Consider the following 20,374-nt stretch of genomic DNA (forward strand, 5'->3'; position numbering starts at 1 on the left):
GGCTACAAATCATCTGACCACACGGTCACTGCTTATCTCACGGCAGAGTCCCTGAAAGAGGTGCTCAACTTAAAGAGGAATCACACGTATTTTTTTTCAAGCAGAAAACATCACAGCTCCGAAATCTGCTGACCTCTTCTGCAGGGAGCGCCTGTCAGTAGAATGCCACTTAATGAATGTTTTTAAACAAATATTTAATCTGTCCCTTCAAGGTAAAGGTGACATTTAAAAACTGGGTAAAAAAAACCTTTACTTTTTGAAAGAGACTTACGTCACAGAAAGAACATCTTAAAAGCAGGCGTTTGGAAATCGTTTCGACCATTATGTGACGACGTTACCGCGTTCAAGGTAAGGACGTCATCTCCAAAATGCCGTACCTACGCACACCCTTGCAACAGGATGTTCAAGCTGGGTTTAAAATGACCCAAGGAAATGAATGAAATGCAGCGTTTCAGGGGTCTTGAATCCATTTATGTTATAAGTTGCACCCATGATCGCCTCTTTATAAAGGGGTCTCTTTCAAAATACCCTGACTTCAACTAGGCCTTCAAACTGCTACGCTGCAAAAATATGACACCACACGGTGACGTGCACTCAACCGAACGGTGCTTGCTAAAAAAGAATCCTCCTTGATCATTCATCCCGTTTAATTCTTCAACCACATCCACCTATCTCTTACACGTGCCAGGCACTGTTCCAGGCTGTGGAAATACAGCAGTGAACGAAAGTGACAAAAGTCCCTGCTCTCGTGGAGCTCAGATTCCAGCAGGGAGAGAGGGAAAATACACAAAGTAACAGAAATATTACAGTGTGTTAAGTGGTGATGGCGCTCGGGAGAAAACACCGGAGGGTAGGGATACAGGAGGCGCCAACAAACGTGTGGGTGCGGAACGGGCACCGCAAGGGTGGTATCTGGTCACAGGCCCAAAGGAAGTAAGACTCTGCCGCAGGGCTATCTGGGAAAAAGCGTCCCAAATAGAAGGACCTAGAACAGGAAATGCCTAGTTTATCTGAGGGGCCGCAAAAAGGCCAGTGCGGCCAGAACAAAGTCAAAGAAGGAAGAGCCAGTAGGAGATAAGGACACAGAAGATCACAGAGGCGTGCATTTCCAACACGGGAGCCACTCGCCGCGGGAGGCTGTGGAGCCCAAGAAACAGAGCTAATCCAAACTGAGATGTGCCATGAGCGTGACTTCGTGCGAATAACCCTGTAATATCTATACCAGAAGTGCAAGTATTTTTGACACACCGGGTTAATTAATTCTGTTTTAATTTTTTTTAACGTTTATTCATTTTTGACAGAGAGAGACAGAGCGTGAGTGGGGGAGGGGCAGAGAGAGAGAGTTTAGACACAGAATCCGAAGCAGGCCCCAGGCTCAGAGCTGTCAGCACAGAGCCCGACGCGGGACTCGAACTCACGAACGGCGAGATCAAGACCCGAGCCAAAGTCGGACGCTTAACTGACTGAGCCACTCAGCCTCCCCGCGGGTTAATTATTAAAATGAATTTCACCTGTTTCCTTTTCCTTTTCCAATTCAGCTACCAGAAAATGTCAAATTACACGTGTGGCTCCCGTGCGTAACTCACATTATATTTCTGTTGGACAGTGTTTATAAGCTACGGGGTCCTCTACACCACACCAACAACCATGGCTTTCGCTGAGCAAGACAAGGTGCTACTGCGGAGTTTGAGCATGGCAGGGTATGATGTGGCTTCTGTATCATGGGATCCTTCTGCCTACTGAGGATTATATAGCCTGTAAGGGGCAAAGAAGAAACAGGTGACAAATGATGGTGGCTTGCCCAACAGCGAAGACGGTAGAAGCAGTTCTCATGGGTCACATTCTAGATATATTTGCAGGTAGAGTCAACAAGAGTTGCTGATGGACTGAATGAGAAATGTACGAGAAAGAGCTAAGTCAAGCATGACCGTAGGTATTCTGCATGAGCCACTGGAAGGATGGCATTCCCATAACCAAGACGGGAAACCACAGGAAGAATATATTTGAGTGGGAAAATCAGCAGTTCAGTTTTGGACTTGTAAGCATGAAATGCCTACTAACATCCAAGTTAAAAGGTTAAGTAGGCAGATGGATACACACACAGCTCTATACTTCAGGAGAAGGGCTGGGCTTCAGACAAATAATGGGGGGGGGGTCACTAGCCTATAGATTTTTTAAACTTTTTATTATGGAAAATTCCAAACAACAACAAAAAAAAACCCCAGAAGGAACAGTACAAGGAACCCCTAGGTACACATCACCCAGATCTAGCTGTTAACAACTCATGGTCAATCTTGTCTATCTCCCAGGATTACTTTGAAGCAAATTCTAGAAATCATTCATGCAGATTGTATTTCAAGCCATGGGTTGGGAGAGGGTGACAGAGAGAAACAGAAGATAGAGAGGAATGGGCACATGTTTCGAGGTCAAGAGAAGAGATGCCACAAAAGAACAGCCAATGAGACAGGCACAAAACCAGAGATTCATGGCCTGGGAGCCAAGGGAAGAAAGCGCTTCGAGGGAAAGGGTCCGACCAGATGTGCCCAACTGCCGGAGCTACTAGGACCGAGACAAAGAAGCCAGGGCTAGATTTAGAAACATGGTGGTCACGGCTGGCTTCGTCAAGACCACTTTCACCCAGAGTTGGGGGGAATCAAGAGAGGAAGTGAAGTCTGCAAGGACCAAAGACTCTCTGGGGACAGAGAAAGGGGCAGGAACAGGAAGGGTTGGAGTCAAAGAAGACAGAAAGAACAGCACATGGAAGCAATCCAGTAGAAAGGGCGGACAACTGGCAATGCCAGGGGGAGAGGGAAGTTCTGTGAGAGCAGTAATGCCCTGAATGTGGGAAGGGGTGGGGACAGAGTGTGAGCTGCCCTCCACCAGGACCAGGAATGGTTCATGCTGGAGGAAGGCAGAGAATACACTGCAGCACAACTTCCTTTAATTCTTTTTATTTTGGGGGCGTCTGGGTGGCTCGGTCAGTTGAGCATCCGACTTTGGCTCAGGTCATGATCTCACAGTTCGTGAGTTCGAGCCCTGCCTTGGGCTCTGTACTGACAGCTCTGAGCCTGAAGCCTGCTTTGGATTCTGTTTCTCTCTCTCCCTCTCTCTCTCAAAATAAACATTAAAAAATTCTTTTTATTTTGTATTTTATAACATATATAATGTATTAGTATGGCAACGGCATACTGTATAGAAATTATAAACACATAGACACAGCGATCCGTTCAAAAATTTTAACCAACACAGCCATACGATCAAAATAATTAAAGACTGCTTAATTGGAAATAATAAAAAAGTATTCTCAAACTCTAACCTATGAATCCTTCAGTGACAGGAATTATATATATCATGGTATATTTAATATACTCTGTACTATTATCTTAAGTATACGATAAAATATCTAGGAGAGGTGAAAGAATACTAGTCTTTATATCTGGGAATACATTTAATTTATTAACGAAGATTTTTTTCTTAAAGGCTCAGATGCTAATTCGTGAACCACAGCGTAGCTGCATCCAAACTGCAAATGGAAGAAAAAAATACAAGAATCACAGACCGTTCTCAAAATCAGAGGGTCACAGGGACCCAACACAGGTCTGATTATTACTTACACAGAGAGATGCACATAAGTTAATAGCTTTATTAGCAAGACAGACCCGAACAGTAGCATCAGAGTCTGCTTCTCAGACAGCAAGGCTAGCCAGGACTCAACTGTGCGGCAAAGAAGAGAAAACTGGGAAAGTGAACCTACCTAGGCAGGTGACCTCATCAGACTGGACGAAAGTCCCCAAGCAGCCTGACCTTCACAGAGTCACAGAAACAGCCAACCTGCTCAAAGAACGTGTCGGCACCACTTGGTATCTGCTGAGCCCTTCAACATTTCAGAGCACCTTTCAGATGTTTCATTCGGCCTCTCTACTACCCCCCAGGGAAAGCAGCCTCTCCATTTTAACTTGCTTAGAGATAAAGACTCAAGGCCACAAGTGTTCACGGATCCACGCCAAGTCCGTCGGCGATACTCCTAGACTCCCGGTCACACGGCTATGAAAGATGCCTCCCACAGGCAACATACCCGACTTCTTGGATAGTTCTAGAAGCACTTCTCATCAGCCACATAAGTGACCACACAAGAACACGAATACCAAGCCCTAGAACACAGCAGATCTGACAGCACACAAGTGACCTCGTGGTCACCCAACTCAGCTGGGGTGAACACGTGGGGCAGGAGACAACAGGTGGACCCAAACCGCTCTCATGTGGTTGGACTGTAAGCTCCCAGGACGCTCTCTTTCCACAGCTGCATGCTCAGAGCCCGGCAGAGCGCCTGGCACGAAGCAGGCTGTCCAGAAGCACTTACTGAAGGAGGGAATAAATGACTAGTTATATTAAACCACAAAGACAAAAAGACAAGAAGAATAATGAAGTATGCTCAGGAATCACAACACGGTTCAACAGAACTCAGGAAAGCTGTTGATGGCAGCTGAAGGGAGACAGAGCAGGGCAGCTAAATAAATCTAAAAGGCAGAACTGCAAAACATAAATTATTTTAAGCATGCCCATAATCTTTATTAACAGACAACGTGAGATTAATCATCAACTAAATGAGATGTGTGGATCTTGTTTGGAACTGGATTCAAACAAAACTGTTAAAAACCTGAGACCAGCAGGGAAACGTAAACACGGGCGGGGGGTGGGGGGGGAGACCAGTGATATTTCAGGGGGATACGACGACTGGGTTATGCTTTAAGAGAGCCACACTGGAGAATTTATGGATGGAACATGATGTTTGGGATCTGCTGTAAAAACAAAACAAAACAACAACAACAAATATATATATATATATATATATATATATATATATATATATATACACATATATACACACACGAGAGAGAAATAAAGAATAGGTGGGTGGGGTACAAATAAAATCAGGCTACGTGTTGATTACGTGTTAAAGCTGAGTGACAGGAACGTGGGATGTTCTCACACTAGCTGTATCTTCACATACGTGTGCAATTTCCATAGTAAGAATTTTAGAGGGTAACCATCATCTCAAACTACAGCTAATTTCCCCACATCTGCCCCACTGCAGAGAAATGTGGTATCATGGGGGTCGTACCCGGACACGGTCTTTTGAAGAGCCACAGAATGGGGCTGAGACGTGTCTTTTCTGTCACTGCCATCATGTGCATCTGGGACTCACCTGCTTCAACTCTGCTTTCACCTGGGCCTGGAGACTCGGCCGTGCTTTCTCTCACAGTTCCTACTCTCCCTCCCCAGTCTTCCCCTTCCCTGCCACTGGCTGGTTCTCCTCCCCCCCCCCCAGCCCCCCCAGCCCTCTGCTTTCTCCGATGGTGTGGGCTGCCACTGTCCTGCCACCTTGTCCTAGGTCATTCTCCTCCCTTCCCATGGTCCCCTGAGGCCCAAGGATTCCCATTCCCACAGGGCGTTCCCTCTTTCCTTAACTGCACCCACACCACCAGGAGGCCCAGGAACATCCCGTCTTCCCCCAAACCGGCCACGCTTGCTGCTGTGAGCTCCCCTCTTCCTCCACTTGCCTACTCAGATACCTCCTGCACACTTCCGGGACGCACCAAATCAGGACGGGTCAACCAATTAAGCATGTGCACACCTACAAGTGTGTCAAGCACGGTACCCCACGCCAGGATGACGGCAATGAACAAGACAGATACGGATACGCTCTCTAGAAGCCTAGATTCCAGTGCAGATCATATTGAAATGGGTTCAACGGTCCCTGTGCCTTTCAGACCAGACTGTGAATCCTTTCTTTGCCTTGGCAGCCTCTGAGCTTCATACAGTGCCCCACGCGTAACAGACCCTTAATAAATATCTGGTAAACAAATATTTCCCCAAGTCAGTGCACCAGTGTCAACACTGGGTCAAGTCCAAGCAGGACAGGGTCACCCTAAGCTCTACAAATGAAAGGTATTTAGAGAGGGCTTTTGACGAGGACCCTTTCTTTTTTTCTTTCTTGGGGGGATGAGAACAGTCAGAGAGCCAGCCTCTGGGGACAATGTGCGGAGGGAGGTGTGAAGGAAGACTCCCAGGGCCAGGCTTACCAGTACCGGCTAAAAGCAGCTCTGAGTGTGCTCAGCTTCTGGCTTGCTATTCTGGGTTGTCTGCTCCCTCCTCCCACTGCCAGCCTCCTCCCTTCCAGCTGCAATGGGAATAAACCTCAGTCACCCCCACCCCCCAACGCCGTTCCCAGGACGTGGTTTCCTCTGGCCACGAGAGTGTCTCACTTCCTATCCCAACACAGACCAGCAGTGATGCAACTGCTGTGCGGCTGTCCTGTAGTAGGGAGGGGGGAGGGGGGTGGCTTGTCCTGTTCCTAACCAAGAATTTCACCAAGACTCTGGTTTGAGGACTGGGTCAAAAGGGTGGAAACCTGGACACAAGAGGACACCGTAAGTGTTGGCCGCAAGAGCCCTGAATACTAATTCCGGACCCAAGCCAGCACAGATGCACACCCTACGAACCCCAAGCCAGAGGGCCTTGTTCTGACAGAGTGGATGAGTGCCAGGCTCAGGCAGACAAACTAGGCTCGGCTGCAGGCTCTCTGCAAATGCATCTCTAAGGGCCCTGGCACTACAAGGGGCTGTGAGGCTGGAAGTGACAAATCAAAGGCATCGAGGGAAATATGAAATATGAAAATGAAAGAGATTTCCCAGATACAGGGTGGCTATCTTTGGGTTGATTCCAGTAATCTACTATCTCAACTGCCATATCATCCTCTCATGGGATAACACAGTAAGGCCCGATGCAGAATCTTCAAGAACCATAGGACTCTGAAATGGCCACAATTAAGCATCTCAGTGGAGATCTAAGCACTTTGTTGGTCTACGGCACAGTTTTTCGTAGAGGGCAGGACAGTGTATTTCGGGACTGCGGGTCATATGGTTTTTGTTGCACCACTCAACTATACCAACCTAGCGGGAAAGCAGCCATAGACGATACATAAACAATGGGCACGTCTGGGTTCCAATAAAACTTTATTTACAAAAGCAGGCATCTGACCTATGGGCTGTAGCCTGCCAACTGCTTGGTGACTGGGAAAACCTGCTCTTCCCGCATTTCCACATTCCCAAGAGGGACAAGGGCCACACTCCCTCTGGAGGGCACCCACCCACTTTGGAGACAGGGGTCTACCCTAGAGAGCAGGCCTCCATTTCTGCTACTCCTTCCCACAAAGCATCAGAGAAATCTGCGCAGCTCGGTCAAAACGCCTGCCCGGCACCAGAAACCTGGGCAGAGGTGGAGAAAGCTTCGGATGTCAAATCCGAAGGCTCTGGACATGGAAGAAACCAGACCGCTCAGACTAGGCACTACGTCCTGGAAACGGAAGTGCCTCACCCGAGACCACGTAGCTGGCAGAAGCCTCCTGACGCTCTGTGCAGTGCTCTTACTCCTCTAGAGTGATGACTGGGAAGGAACCAGAACAAACAGTCTTGCTGGTGGAGGCTAATTAAAGACCGATGGCTCGTGGCTATAGCAGGCACAACTTGGGGCCTCTCAGTAATCTATAAGTGAATGGCACAGCAAAGGTCAAGGAGAACGAGTGGAGAAATAAGCGTATTTATCTATCTTTCCAGGACATAGCCTCCTGGACATAGTTACTAGGGAGAAGGAAACTTAAACAGAAACCTGAACTTCAAAAAGGGGTGTGGTTTGATAGAAGACGTGTGTGTTCATTAGCAGAAACAGGTCCAGCAGTCTGGGCGGGCGCTGGGATCATAAACAGGTACAAGATATACAGCCTCGCCCAATTCTAGGCCGATGCCCAGGGCCCTGGGCTCACTCTCCCTGCATACATTCTCAGCGACCTACACCTTCGAGGCTTGGTAATGCAATTCCCTATAAGTTCTTTTCCCAGAATTGGCTTCCACTGCAAACTTTATTTGCCTGACCATAAACATTTCAATTTGGACGGCCGTGGTCTTGAAGGCAGGTCGCCTAACATCAAATCAAACGTGATGTTCCTGTAAAGAAGCCTGAATCCGGGTTTTTCTGTCAATCGCTAAGGCTCAAAATTTTAGCATCTTCTCCCCACGACCTAGCCACAAGCCAAAGTGGCTCTCTGAAAGACTCTTCCCTCTGCATTCCCTCAGGCTCCACCCTAATCCATCACTTCCAGTCTGGAACACCACGAGTCTCCTCGCCTGGAGTCCCAGATTCCAAGCTTGTAACAAAGCCAGGCTGATCTTCCCCTATATACCCACCTTCCTCCTATCCACTGCAATTTCTCCAAGGTCAAGGGCCAGTCCTGTCTTCCCAGCTCCCAGAACCTTACCGAACGTGGTAGGAACCCAGTCCCTGCTAAATGAATGAACCCTGGTTTTCATCGGGAGCTGAGACCCCAAAAAAGACCTTGAGGCCCTTCTATTCCCTATTTATGGGAAGCCTAGGCCGCTAGGCTCTGCGGGCCCTCACCCACTATTCCCACCCCCGGGTCCTACCACCCCAGAAACAAGCGCCATCTAGCTGATCAGTGCCCGACCCTCCTCGTGCGCCAGTCATTCCTGCATCCACGTCTCTGCCCACGCTCTGCTCGCCCTGCCCTGCAATGACGTCCGTGCCCTTCCCCCTCCTTCCACTCCAACTCCTGCGCAACTGCCGAGCTCTGGGGGAGATAAGGGATGCTGGAAGGGGCAAGATGATTAAAACACTGGGGAATGGGGGGCCTGATGGGGATACACTGGGGTCTCTGATCCCTGGAGCCATCAACCTCCCAATGGGTCGCAGGCGATTAGAGAAGGAAGAGGCGGGAGGAGGAGCTAGATTTTTCCACTGAACGAAAGGCATGATTTTCATCACTGCTTCTGTTGCCCTGGTAACCAGGGACAGCCCAGTGGAGAGTACAGTAAAAGAACACCATGTTTATCTTTGCTGTCTGATCCACTTCCCTGTACACCCTTCCCTGACCATCCCCTAGCTCCTAGGCCTGCTCCAAATTTCTCCTAAGGCCACTACCATCCTTCTAATCACTTCTGCTCATAAACCTCAAAGCAGAGTTAATCTCTGCCTCTCTCTATCCAACCCTATGTACCGCGTATTCTTCTGTCACATCCTAGGGGTCATCTCACCACACCCATCGGCCATGCCAGGGGGCCCCAAGAACCAATGCTGACCTCAAAACGCAAGAAGGGCATCCACTCCACCAGACAGTTCTCTGGACAAGGGGGCCTAGAGAAGCAAGAAGGTGAGGAGGCCGCCCAGTCAACTCCTCTTTCTGAGCCCCAGGCAGCTGGTGTGGATGGGTCCCAGTTCTCCCATCCCTCCCTCCTACGCCAGGGATCGGGAGGAGGAGCCAAGTGGAGGAGAAGGTCCACCCCAAAGCTTCCACAGATCCTGCCTCCCACAGGGACACAGTGTCGGCGTGACCCGAGAGCGGAGACACAGCGCTTACCCTGGGAGATTATATAAGCGTTATATAACATGGTGGCACCAATAAGCACATAGCCACAGTTGTTGAGTGCCAGGGACAGGCCAGGGGTGGAACCAAACCCAAGGGGCTGGAGGTAAAGGCTTTCACCACCAATGCCAAAGCTGGCTGCCCCGGCCCTGTCTATACCCGCTCCTTCCACCCCAGAGGACACAGAGAGAGACTTGCCTGGCTCTGCATTCTTCTTCCCACGCTGGGCAGCAGGGAGGGGCTGCAGCACCATCATCACTCACCCTGGCCCAGGGCAGCCTCCGTCCGTGTGGCCCAAGGTGCCGGGCTGTCCTTCCCACACAGGAGCAGCAAGGGGGCTGTGGTCCCCGGGGGCGGGGGGGCGCGTGAGCCAGCAGCCCCCTCCTCTCTGTCCTTGCACCAGAACGTGTTTGTTTGGGGAATAAGTGCTGCAGCAGCTCCAGGATTGGCTGGGCCAGCCGTCCCTCTGCTCTGTCATTTGCAGTTCCTCTAAAAAAACAAAAAAAAACAAAACAAAAAAAACCAAAACACAAACCCCCCCCCCAAAACAAAACAAAAAAACAAAAACAAAAACAAAACAAAATAAACCGAAAGGGAAAGAAAAAAGAAATAAGCACATGTGGCAAACGCCAAATCCGGAATTTTGGTCTGTGGCTCTGAACAAAGCTGGAGGGGTGGGGGGGGGGGAGTCCTAAGGACATTACCCTGTTTCCCTACAGACCCCACCTCCCACCACTTATGAACACGGGCTGTAGGCCTGGAGACTTCCCCTCACCTCCCGCCCCCCAAAACCCCTATCTCTGGAGCTGACTCAGTTGCTGCAGCTCCTTTAACCGAGGGCTTCCTCACCAAACCCCCCACCACCCCGGCCTCTGCAGAGTGCTCAGAGTATGCGGCTCCCGGATATGCACGCGGGAGCCAGGCGGCCGGCTGGGGGCAGTTCGGGGCAGTTCGGGGCCAGGTGTTCATCAAACTCCTCCACCCTCACCACCTCACCCACTTTATTAATTTGGGGGGTGGGGGTGGGGGGGGCTGATCGGAGCCGGAGCCCAGTGGCACCTCCGGCAGCCTGCCCTCTCTCCCGAGCCATGCCTCTGGCCTTCCCGCCGCCTCCTCCACACGCACCTCCGCGCCCCCTGAGGAAGGGGGGAGAAAGAAATACGCATTAATATCACGAGCCTCGGCGCACCAGCCCTCGCCCCCTCAACCACCTGTCTCTGCGCTCTCCCTCCCCCACTGCCTTCCTCAACTCCGGGCGCCCCCTCTGCAGCAAAGGGGCACCACGCCCACTGCGGAGCGGAGAAACGCAAGGTGGGAGTGGGCAGGGGCTGCCGCGCCGGGGCCAGGGGGCTGCTCCGCCACCTCCCCCGCCCAGCCAGCCCTGGCCCCAGAGCCCGGGGGCCGACCGGGGCTGCTCGGGCCGCGATCTGCTCCTACCCACGCGGCCAGGGCAGCAGCACCCGGAGGCCGCGCCGCAGCGGGGGTGGGGCGCGAGCCGAGCACGGCCAGCCCACCCCCCCTCGCCCGGCATCGCCCCCGGGGACCCCCTCCCTGCCCCGGGGCCCTCGGACAGCGTCCGCAGGCCTGGCGCGCTGTGACTCCCCCCCCCCCTCCACTCCCCGACACCCTGACGGGGTCCCGCTCTCACCTCCGGCCGGCCTCCTCCCTCCCGGGGGACCGCTCAGCCCACCTCGCAGCCCCCGAGCGCCCGGCGGGAGGCGGGCGATGCGCAGCCGCTGCGGACCCCGGCTCCGCCGCGGCCGCTTCCCGGGAGTGTGAGCTCAGCCCGCCCGCGCGCCCGCGCTTCCCACGCTCGGTGCCCGGCGCCGCGCCACCCAGCGGCCGCGGCGGGCACGGCACGCTCGCGTCCGGGAAAATCTGCCGCAGCCCTGCCGACGGGTTGGGAAATTCCCAGAATTTGACCGAAGCCTTGCTGTGGGGCGGTGGGGGGGGAACCTGCGGGGCCCACTGACTGTCTCCAGATTTAGGGCGGAACGACTCCCCTCCCAGCCTGTCTCCAAAGGCGATTCAGAGTTTTTGCATGACTCCCGAATTCTTCCCCCCTGCTCCTCGGTCCTCGCCTCCTTTATTTCTCCTAGGGCAGTGGAGACCCTGGTGCCAGTGGTGACTGCTCTTGTAAAATGGGGGTGGGAAATCGGGGGGTGGCAAAGGGCAGGAAGCTCGTGAGGCTAGCATTCCAAGGCCTTCTTGGGCCTACAGAGAGATCCCAGGTATGCACCGGTCATTCCCAACCGTGCTTGTTTCACACACACACACACACACACACACACACACACACACACGCCTCCAGCCCACCTGTGAATTCTAATTCGGGAGAATTAGAGTGCTGTTTTCTAAACTTTTCTCAGATCCAGCCCCTTCTGAGAATTGGAGGAGAGGTGTGGGCCCTCTCTCCAAAATAGTCCATGTGCATACATACGCAATTTTGGATAGTCAGGGCATTCGCAGACTTCTCAAAACGCCCTGAACATCAGTTTAAGAACCGTCTCTGCAGATACCCTAAGACAGCAGGATTCCCAGCTGGTGATTACCTGTACCCGCTGCCATCTTTGATCATGCTGTTTCCTCCTTTAGAATATCTCCTTTGCCCCCAATCTCACATTTCTGCCTATAGAAATTCCATCTTTCCTTTAAGACCCACTCGGATACCTTTTCCCCTGATTTTCCCCATTCAGAAGGAATGGCTTTCTGGGAGCATGTTCTTTATGACGTTTATGGCCATTAATACTATCCACATGGATGGATCTGTAGTTATTTTCGTAGTTAGTTGTCTTCTTGGTCCTTCTAGATAGTAAACTCTTTTAAGATCAGTTTCCCCCTTGGCAACTACTAATATGCCTTATATGGTCTGCCCTTGACACACAACTCTTAAAAACCAAAGAAAAGGAAGTTGAGTTGAAGGAATAGAAGGCCCGCAGGAAACCCAGGGAGATGAATCCTGTTACTCCAGAGGAACTGGATGCCGTTCCACCTCCTGAGGCTGCACCATCAACATATACCATGTGCACACCTCAGTGCCTGGCCAATGGAATTCTCAAGTTGGCAGGATCTTCTCACCCATTCCTCATCCTCTGGACAAGACAGTCATAATTTAGAGGTTCTTGGCAAAGTTGGGATACAAGTTCATGCAGAATATACCTGATAGAAAGCAGATATTCTACCCCTAATGTCCCCTTTTCCAATAAGGACACCACCATTCACCAGTCACACAAGCTAATGTCATCCTCGACTCTTTCCCCTCACTTGCCTCTCTCCATGCACATTCCCCATCAATCACCACTTCTTGGTTTTGACTGCTAAATCTATTTCAAAGATTGCCCTTCTCTCCATCCTATGATCCCATCTGGAGCTCAGACCAGCATTATTTCTTGCCTGAATTTCTGCATGTGTCCCCATCTAGCTGGTCTACCTGCCTCCAGTCTTGCCCAACTCAGATCTAGTGTCCACATCCCAGCGAGAAAAATCTTCCTAGGTTCCCAATCGTTTCCCTGCTTAAAGCCTTAGGTAGCTCCACATTATCCTAAGGATAAAGTCCAAACTCCTCTACTCGCTTGCTAAGCGTTCAAAATCTGAACTCAGCTGACTTTCCAGTCTCTCTCTCATCACTTTCCCTCTTACCTTTTATGCTTCAGTAGTCCCAAACACCATGCCCTTTCCCACCTTGAGCTGAGAATGCCCTTCCCTGGCTTTTTATGAGGCTATGCCCTGCTCACTCTTCAGATTTCCTTAAGGTCTCCTCCTATATCACCTGTCCTCGCTCTCCTTCTCACACAGTATTGTTCCTCACATATATGAGGTCTGCCTTCTCTGCCGCACTAGGAGCTCTGCAAAGTGTCCTCGCTACCTGACTCTATGTAGAAAGGCAACAAATATTTATTGAATGAATGAAAGCTTTGAACATGACACATACCCCAGAGGAGAGACTCTAGGGCAAATGCTGTGGTGCTGCGTGGTCTGAAAGTCAGACGTGGTAGGGCCAGGCATTCTGCTTTTGAATAATAGCACCGCTCACTGTTTTCAAGTGAATTTCAATCCTTCTGTGTCTTTGATTTCCTCAACTGAAAAATAGGGATAATAATCCTGAGGGTGTTGAGGATCTAAAGGTTGGCAGAGATATATATGAAAGCACTCTGTAATTGTGAAGTTCTCTCTGTATATATAATAGTAGTGTTGTATTACTGCACTGGATCCTTGCAATAACATTTGGGGGTAGGCAGCTGACATTTCCTATTTTGCATATGAGGAAACTGAAGGTGGATAATGTAAAGCAATTTGCCTAAGGTCACCTAGCTAGTTGTCAGGGAATAGAGGCTGGTCACTGGCTCCTAAGCCCAGGCTCTCTCCACACATCCATCACCACTGCCCCTCCCTCTCACCCACAAAGCAGAAAGCACTGTTGTTGGGACACAGACCTATTGACATCCTGAGGATCAGGCAGGACAGTGTCACCGCTTACCGTTTCTGAAAGGGTTTCTTGGGGAGGGTTGCCGGTAGAAAGTGAGCTATACGACAAGTATTAGGGCAGGAAGGAGTGGGGTAGGGAGCAATTGGCCTTGAGGTTGACCCCGTACTCTCCATCTCTGGCCCTTCTGCCACTCTAAAGGGTTGTCCCAATTGACAGCCCCCCTTTACCACGCAGTTGGACCCCTGAGAGTTCTGAGGTCCCCCAAAGCTGGAAACCTTCCATCACCTCCATGTTTCCAATTCTGTCTGCGGCGCAAATATTTACTGAAGTCTCGCTAAGTGCTTTGTCACTGCCTCGGGAAGACTGGCCGCGTGACTCAACCTCTCCGAGCCACAGTTTCCCCGCTCTGCAAAATGGGATTGGTAATAGCCTGTCACACGGCTTTTGTAAGGATGAAACAAGATAACCTAGCAGCTGCCGGTGGGCTGTTGCCAGTGGAGACACCTGCCTCCAACACCCCGCTCTGTGTCTGCTATTTTTCATTTGAGTGCATGGGGATGTCAGTTTGGTAACTAGGGGAGGGCGGAGGGGAGCAGAGACGCTGGAAAAGAGAGGGGAGGAGTATGAAGGCCACAGTCCTCCCCACTGCGCCCCTCCTGGGACGCGGAGAGAGCTGTGAGGCTCAGAGCCTGTATGAACTGTTGAAGAAGACCTTGTCAGTCCCTAGGCCCTTTGAGTCAGCCTCAGTGATGGATGAGAGGCTTCTTCAGGCTCTGGGTGGGCAGGGGGCACAGACCACTGAGAGTCAGAACAGGAGAGGAAGAGCCGAACAACCGTCTTTTGGTGACCACAGCTGTGAGGGCTCCAATGAGGCTTCTTTTTGAGAACTCCTAGAAATAACTGTAGGGCATTCTAAGAACGTCAATGAAATCAGCAAACAAGATGTTGCAAGCATAAAGCACAGAAGGGGTGTGCCTGGCACATAGTAGGCACTCAACATGTGTTAATTCCCCAAGATGAGTACACTTGAGCATCAGGGGATAGAGTGCCGTGCTCCTGAGCCTCCGATAACGCTGCCTTTGCGCTAAGCAAGTGTGTTTCTCACTGTGTCCAGTGCCCCAGGGAACACCCAGTGGAGCTGCCCTTCACAGATCCCCTTGTGTGGTTATGGTGGTTTTTCTCTTTAAAGATTAAATCGTTTCTTCCCTTTCTGCTCAACAAAGACAACAGCCCTTTGGTTTTTGATAAACGTTCCTTTCTTACTAGCAGGTGGATTTGCCCCGGGCACTAAGCTGTGCTTTTAAAACACAGACTTGCCCAGCTGTTTGAATCTGCTACTTCCGTCTTTCTTACTTCTCTTATCTCCTGCCCCTGGGGCTGAGTTTTCTTTGCCTTGGCAGGCTGATAACGTGTGGAAGGGCGAGAACAGTTCTAATTAATAGACTAATTAGCGGTACAAGCCTTTAATAGCTGATTATAGGCGAGTCATTCCCCACCCCCCAAGTGATTGATTTATTTATTGCTGTTGTGCTGCATTATGGCAAAATAGTCTGCTCCTAATTTGCTATTGGTTGCTTTAATGGGTCTTTTCCTTCTCTTTCTTTTCCTCCTTCCCTTTGCTAACGGTGGGAACAACGCAGAGCTGATGAGCAGCTCCGAACACACGAAAAGTGTGAGGATCCTGATGTCACCCCCATCTGGAGAGCTGAGAGCTAGAAAGGGAGTAGAAGGGGTGAGGAGAAAGGAGGCAAGAAAATCCTGCCAGTACTTGTAGGCTTATCTCCCCAGGACCCTTACCTGTGATCTCTACCCACCCCCTTCCGTAGGCCATAACTCACCCAGGTCGACTGCATTTAAAAACAGCATGGAGGGGCACCTGGGTGGTTCAGTGGGTGAAGCGTCTGACTCTTGGTTTCAACTCAGGTCATCTTCTCACGGTTCGTGGCATTGAGCCCCGTGTCAGGCTCTGTGCTGACAGTGCGGACACTGCTTGGGATTCTCTCTCTGCCCCTCCTTTGCTCTCTCTCTCTCTCTCTCTCTCTCAAAATAAATAAATAAACGTTAAAAAGAAACAGCGTAGAGCTTAAAATAGTCCACTGAAATCCGGCTGCCTGGGTTCAAGCCTTGGCTCCGCCCCCCCCCCCCCCACTAGCTATGTGATCTGAGCAAGCCACTTAACTTCACTGTGCCTCAGTGTGTCATTTGTAAAGTGGGAGCGTTCTTCCCTAGGACTGTCGTGAGGAATACATGACACGCGCCAGGTAAAGCCTTTGGCACAGCGCATGGCGCATAGTGAGCCTTGCATAACATTAGCTGTGATCATCGCTGCTACCTGAGATGATTTAACTTACCTGATACACAGAAGGAATTTGATAAATGTTTGCAGAATGAATGAATGACTAGATCGTAATTTTCAAGTAGATTGTGAGCCCTCGAAGTTCAAAGGGGTGAAGAAAGAAGGAAATTGCGCACTAAATCACAACAAGAAGCTACCTGTAGTTCAGTGCTTATCACAAGCTGGGCTCTGAGCAAATTATGCTTTATGGACCTTCTCTCATTTGATCCTTATGTAATCTGATTTTTACCAGCCTTCTTGGATCATGTATTTTTGACGTAGCCCAGTCCCCATACCCAATTTTGTGGAATGTCTGTGTTCTGCCCCCAAATTTCCAAGGATTCTTGAGAGATGGGCTGAGATTTTCATGGTCACTTTTCCTCATGAATTCCTGTTCTGGCTGAATTCAACCTCTTGTATCTGCCTCCTGACAATGTCTTTCGCTTGACGCATCACTCTCACTCATAGCAAGCTGAGCTCCTTCCTTCCTTCTATCCCCGAAACCCTAAGAACATAGGGCCATTTTGTGTGGAAGACTTCTACCGGAGGTCGGAAGCAAGACATGATGGTTGTAACACCACTTAGAACAAGCAAGAGCTGGAAATCTCCACACCAACGCTCCCCATCTCCCTCACATGGTGCCCTCCCACCTGGCTGCCATTTTCCCCTTCTCTTTCTTTCTCTCTACTGTTCCCCACCTCTCCCTGGAAACATAAGTTTCTTACTACTTTATTACACAAATAAATTCAGCTCTCTGCTCCTCTCTGTTTTTAAGTTGGCTTCACGCTCAGCATGGACCCCAATGTGGGACTTGAACTCATGACCCTGAGACCAAGACCTGAGATCAAGACCTGAGCTGACTTGAAGAATCAAACACTTAACCAACTGAGCCACCCAGGTGTCCTGTAATTTATCTCTCTTGAGCAAATCTCTGCATTTTGGGCTATTCTCAATCTGGGGTTGGAGAAGGAACTGTGGAGATAGGTGAACATGAGGGAGCTTAGCTGCTTTTCTTGGCCACACAGGTTTACCAAAGCATTTCCCTCAACAGATGACCCAAGCACCTCTGAGGTGGTTCCTGCCCCACACTAGAACGAGGAAGTTGGGTGGTCATATTTTTACAGACAATTTTTTTCTCCCTACTATACTTAGGGGAATGCTAAGAGGTAAATATTATCATCCCTCTTTTTTTTTTTTTTTCCCAGATGAGAAACCTGGAAATAATAAAAGTTAAAAGTGAAACCCACTTGCAATCACACTGATACTGGAATCCCAGTGGAGCCTGTCTGAGTCCAAAGCCAGGGAGACTGACCGAGACACCACACAGTCACTTAATAAAGCTCGAGCAGGTCTGAGGTGGGTTCTTCTCACAGGGCAAACCTTTCTCAGGAAACCTTTCAGTGGCGGAGGTGGTATGGGTCACAGGAAAGTGAACTGATTGACTGAAGGTCAAAGACATTAGAACAGAGTTGGGGCTAGAAATAGCTACATATCTATAGCTTCATGTGTGAGACCTGGGAGTTATTGCTATTAATCACTGCTGAGTGATTACTCTGATTGCTTCATTCGTTGATGCTGTGCTTTATTCAACCTTGGGTAGGGGCCCCCTCTCTAGGAAGATAAGGCAGACTTTCTTCTGCTTGTGGAGTGCCAAGTTCAGATATAAAACATCACATTGGTAGCCCATCCATATCTCAGAAGGCTGGCCCAGTAGCTGAGGCTCTTTCAAAGAACTCAAAAGAGTAATGATGGAATGAATGGAAGAATGGCTTTTCACTCATTTTAATTTGTCAGTTCTTTTCTCAAGGATTTACCTAAGGCAGGAAGGCTGATTTAGGCAGAACTAGAAGGAGCCTCTATCCCAGCTGGGCAGCCATCTGGGGGCACCGAAATTATAAAGGATGTAAGAACACAACCACCAATGGAATGAGGTTACCAAAATGGAGTTTAGCAGAACTCTTTTCAGAGACAGTAATGAATATAGTTAGACAGAATTCTTGAATAGTTCCCTTGTGTAGGGGTGGGGGGACAGATTTTTACCACATAGCAGCAGTGTGACATTGGCTTTCTCATCCCTGAAATGGGGATTATGATACTTGTCACTAGGGTCCCCCCCCAATTAAATGTGACAACGGAAAGATTATAGCGTTTATTATTATTTACTCTGTAGTCCACTATCATCTGGTTTCTGCCCTCCTACACCCTACTGATTGCTTTCACCAAGATTGCCAACCACCCCTTTGCTGAAAAGTCCATTTCTCTTCCACTTGGTGGCATTTGGATACTGTATCCCAGACCTTCCTCCATGTAAGATTCTCTTCCCCGGCTTCGTGTTATCCTAGTCTCAAAGTTTTCATATCTCTTTGACCACTCTTCTAAGTTTCCGCTGAGACCTCAGTGCTGGCTGTCAGTTGTTGCATAACAAATCACCCCAAATTTAGCCGCTCAAAATAACACTGATTATCTCATGTAGTTTCTTAGGGTCGGGAGTTTGGGAGCAGTTCAGTCAGATGGAACTGCTTAGCTGGGTTGTTCTGGTTCAGGGTTTCTCAAGAGACTTCAGTCTCATCCATCCATCCATCCATCCATCCATCCATCCATTCATTCATTCGTGAATATTTTCTTCCAAGCTCTTCCCAGCTCCACATGGCTGTTGGCAGGTGGTTTCAGTTCTTTGCCACGTGGACTTCTGCACAGCACTGCTCGTGACATGACAGATGGCCTCCTCCAAAGCAAGTGATTCAAGAAGAATGAGCCTGAATGAAAGCCACGGTATCTTTTATAACCTAATATCAGGAGTGACATACCATCATTTTTGACTGTGTCACACAGACCATTTGGGGTACAAATATGAGGAGGCCATCCTGGGGGGCATCATGGAGGCTGTCTACAACACCATTCTCCTTTGCAGACCCTTAAACATTAGCGTTCCCTTGGGGTTCTGTCCTCACACCTCTTTCTCTTCTATTTCCCCACCCCACACACCCTAGATACTATACTGCTCTCAGAAACCTTCAATTACTGTCTAGATTCCAAATCATGCAGGTCTGTATCTCTAGAACCGTTGCCTCTCAGAAACTTAAGCTTGTACCCTGCCCGTTGGGTCCCCAAGGCACCTTAAAGCGCACACATTCCACACTGGATTCATCCTGACCTTCCACAGTCCCATGTATTCTCTGTGCTTCCATCTCAAGAATGGCAACCACTGAGGCGCCTGGGTGGCTCAGTCGGTTAAACATCTGACTCTTGATTTCAGCTCAGGCCACGATCTCATGGTTCATGGGTTCGAGTCCCACGTCAGGCTCTGCGCTGACAACATGGAGCCTGCGTGGGATTCTCTCTCTGTGTCTCTCTCTGCCCCTCCCCTACACGTGCTCTCTCTCTCCCTCTCTCTCTCAAAATAATTAAATAAACTTAAAAAAAAAAAAAAGAATGACAACCTTGTCCACTCCATTGTCAATCAAGAAACCAGAAAATCATTCTTGCCTGCTCTTTTCCCCTCGCTCTCACATCCAATCAATGCATTAAGGGTTATTTGTTTTGTTTCATTTTCCCCCGTCTCTTCATTTTGGACAATTTCAAACATACAGAAAGATTTAAAAAAAAGTAAGATGATCCCTTATTTACTAGATCACTTTGAGAGTCACAGTGACTCACGTTTTACAACGCATTTGCCTTCTCTCCCCACCTCCCTTTGCCATCTACACATATTTTTCATAATAATACTAACATGCCACTTGCCTTTCCTCCCTCACAAATATGCACTGTGTGTATGTGTGCGATGTTTCCATGTGGATATACAGGACTTAAAAGTTGGTTGTGGCTAATAGGACACTTCATCCTTAAACACTTCTGCAGGCATCTCCTAAGAATAAGGATACTCTCCTGTATGACCCACAGTGTCGTCACTACACCCAAGAACCGATACCAGTTGATTTTGTCTTTCCAGTATATTTCTCCAGACCCCAAGCTTCCCTTATCCTCAGCAATAAAATCACCTCCTAGCTGCTTCCTCCTTCAACCCACACGCCGCACTGCTGCCAAAGCGAACTTTCTAAAATGCAAATCTGCTGCTGCTGCCGCTGCCCTACCTGGGACCTTTCGATGGCTCCACATTACCTTGGCAACAAAGAATAAACTTCACATGGCACAGAAAGCTTTCGTTGCCCAGGTTCAG

The 20,374-nt window shown here is 49.6% G+C and overlaps 1 protein-coding gene across 1 annotated transcript in view; it reads right to left on the reverse strand.

Annotated features, from left to right (window-relative positions):
* The window catches only part of LOC106981807 (uncharacterized), a 68,297-nt gene extending 56,283 nt beyond the window's left edge, over window positions 1–12,014 (reverse strand). The window contains exons 1-3 of the mRNA XM_053209153.1: window positions 11,989–12,014; window positions 11,085–11,447; window positions 9,635–9,925 (exon numbers count right to left, since the gene is read on the reverse strand). Coding sequence (XP_053065128.1) covers window positions 9,635–9,925; window positions 11,085–11,447; window positions 11,989–12,014 — 680 coding nt within the window. The remainder of the gene's footprint in view (window positions 1–9,634; window positions 9,926–11,084; window positions 11,448–11,988) is intronic.
* Window positions 12,015–20,374: the final 8,360 nt, after the last annotated feature.

The sequence above is a fragment of the Acinonyx jubatus genome, chromosome E4, assembly GCF_027475565.1.
Source record: "Acinonyx jubatus isolate Ajub_Pintada_27869175 chromosome E4, VMU_Ajub_asm_v1.0, whole genome shotgun sequence".
In the NCBI taxonomy this organism is placed as follows: Eukaryota; Metazoa; Chordata; class Mammalia; order Carnivora; family Felidae; genus Acinonyx; species Acinonyx jubatus.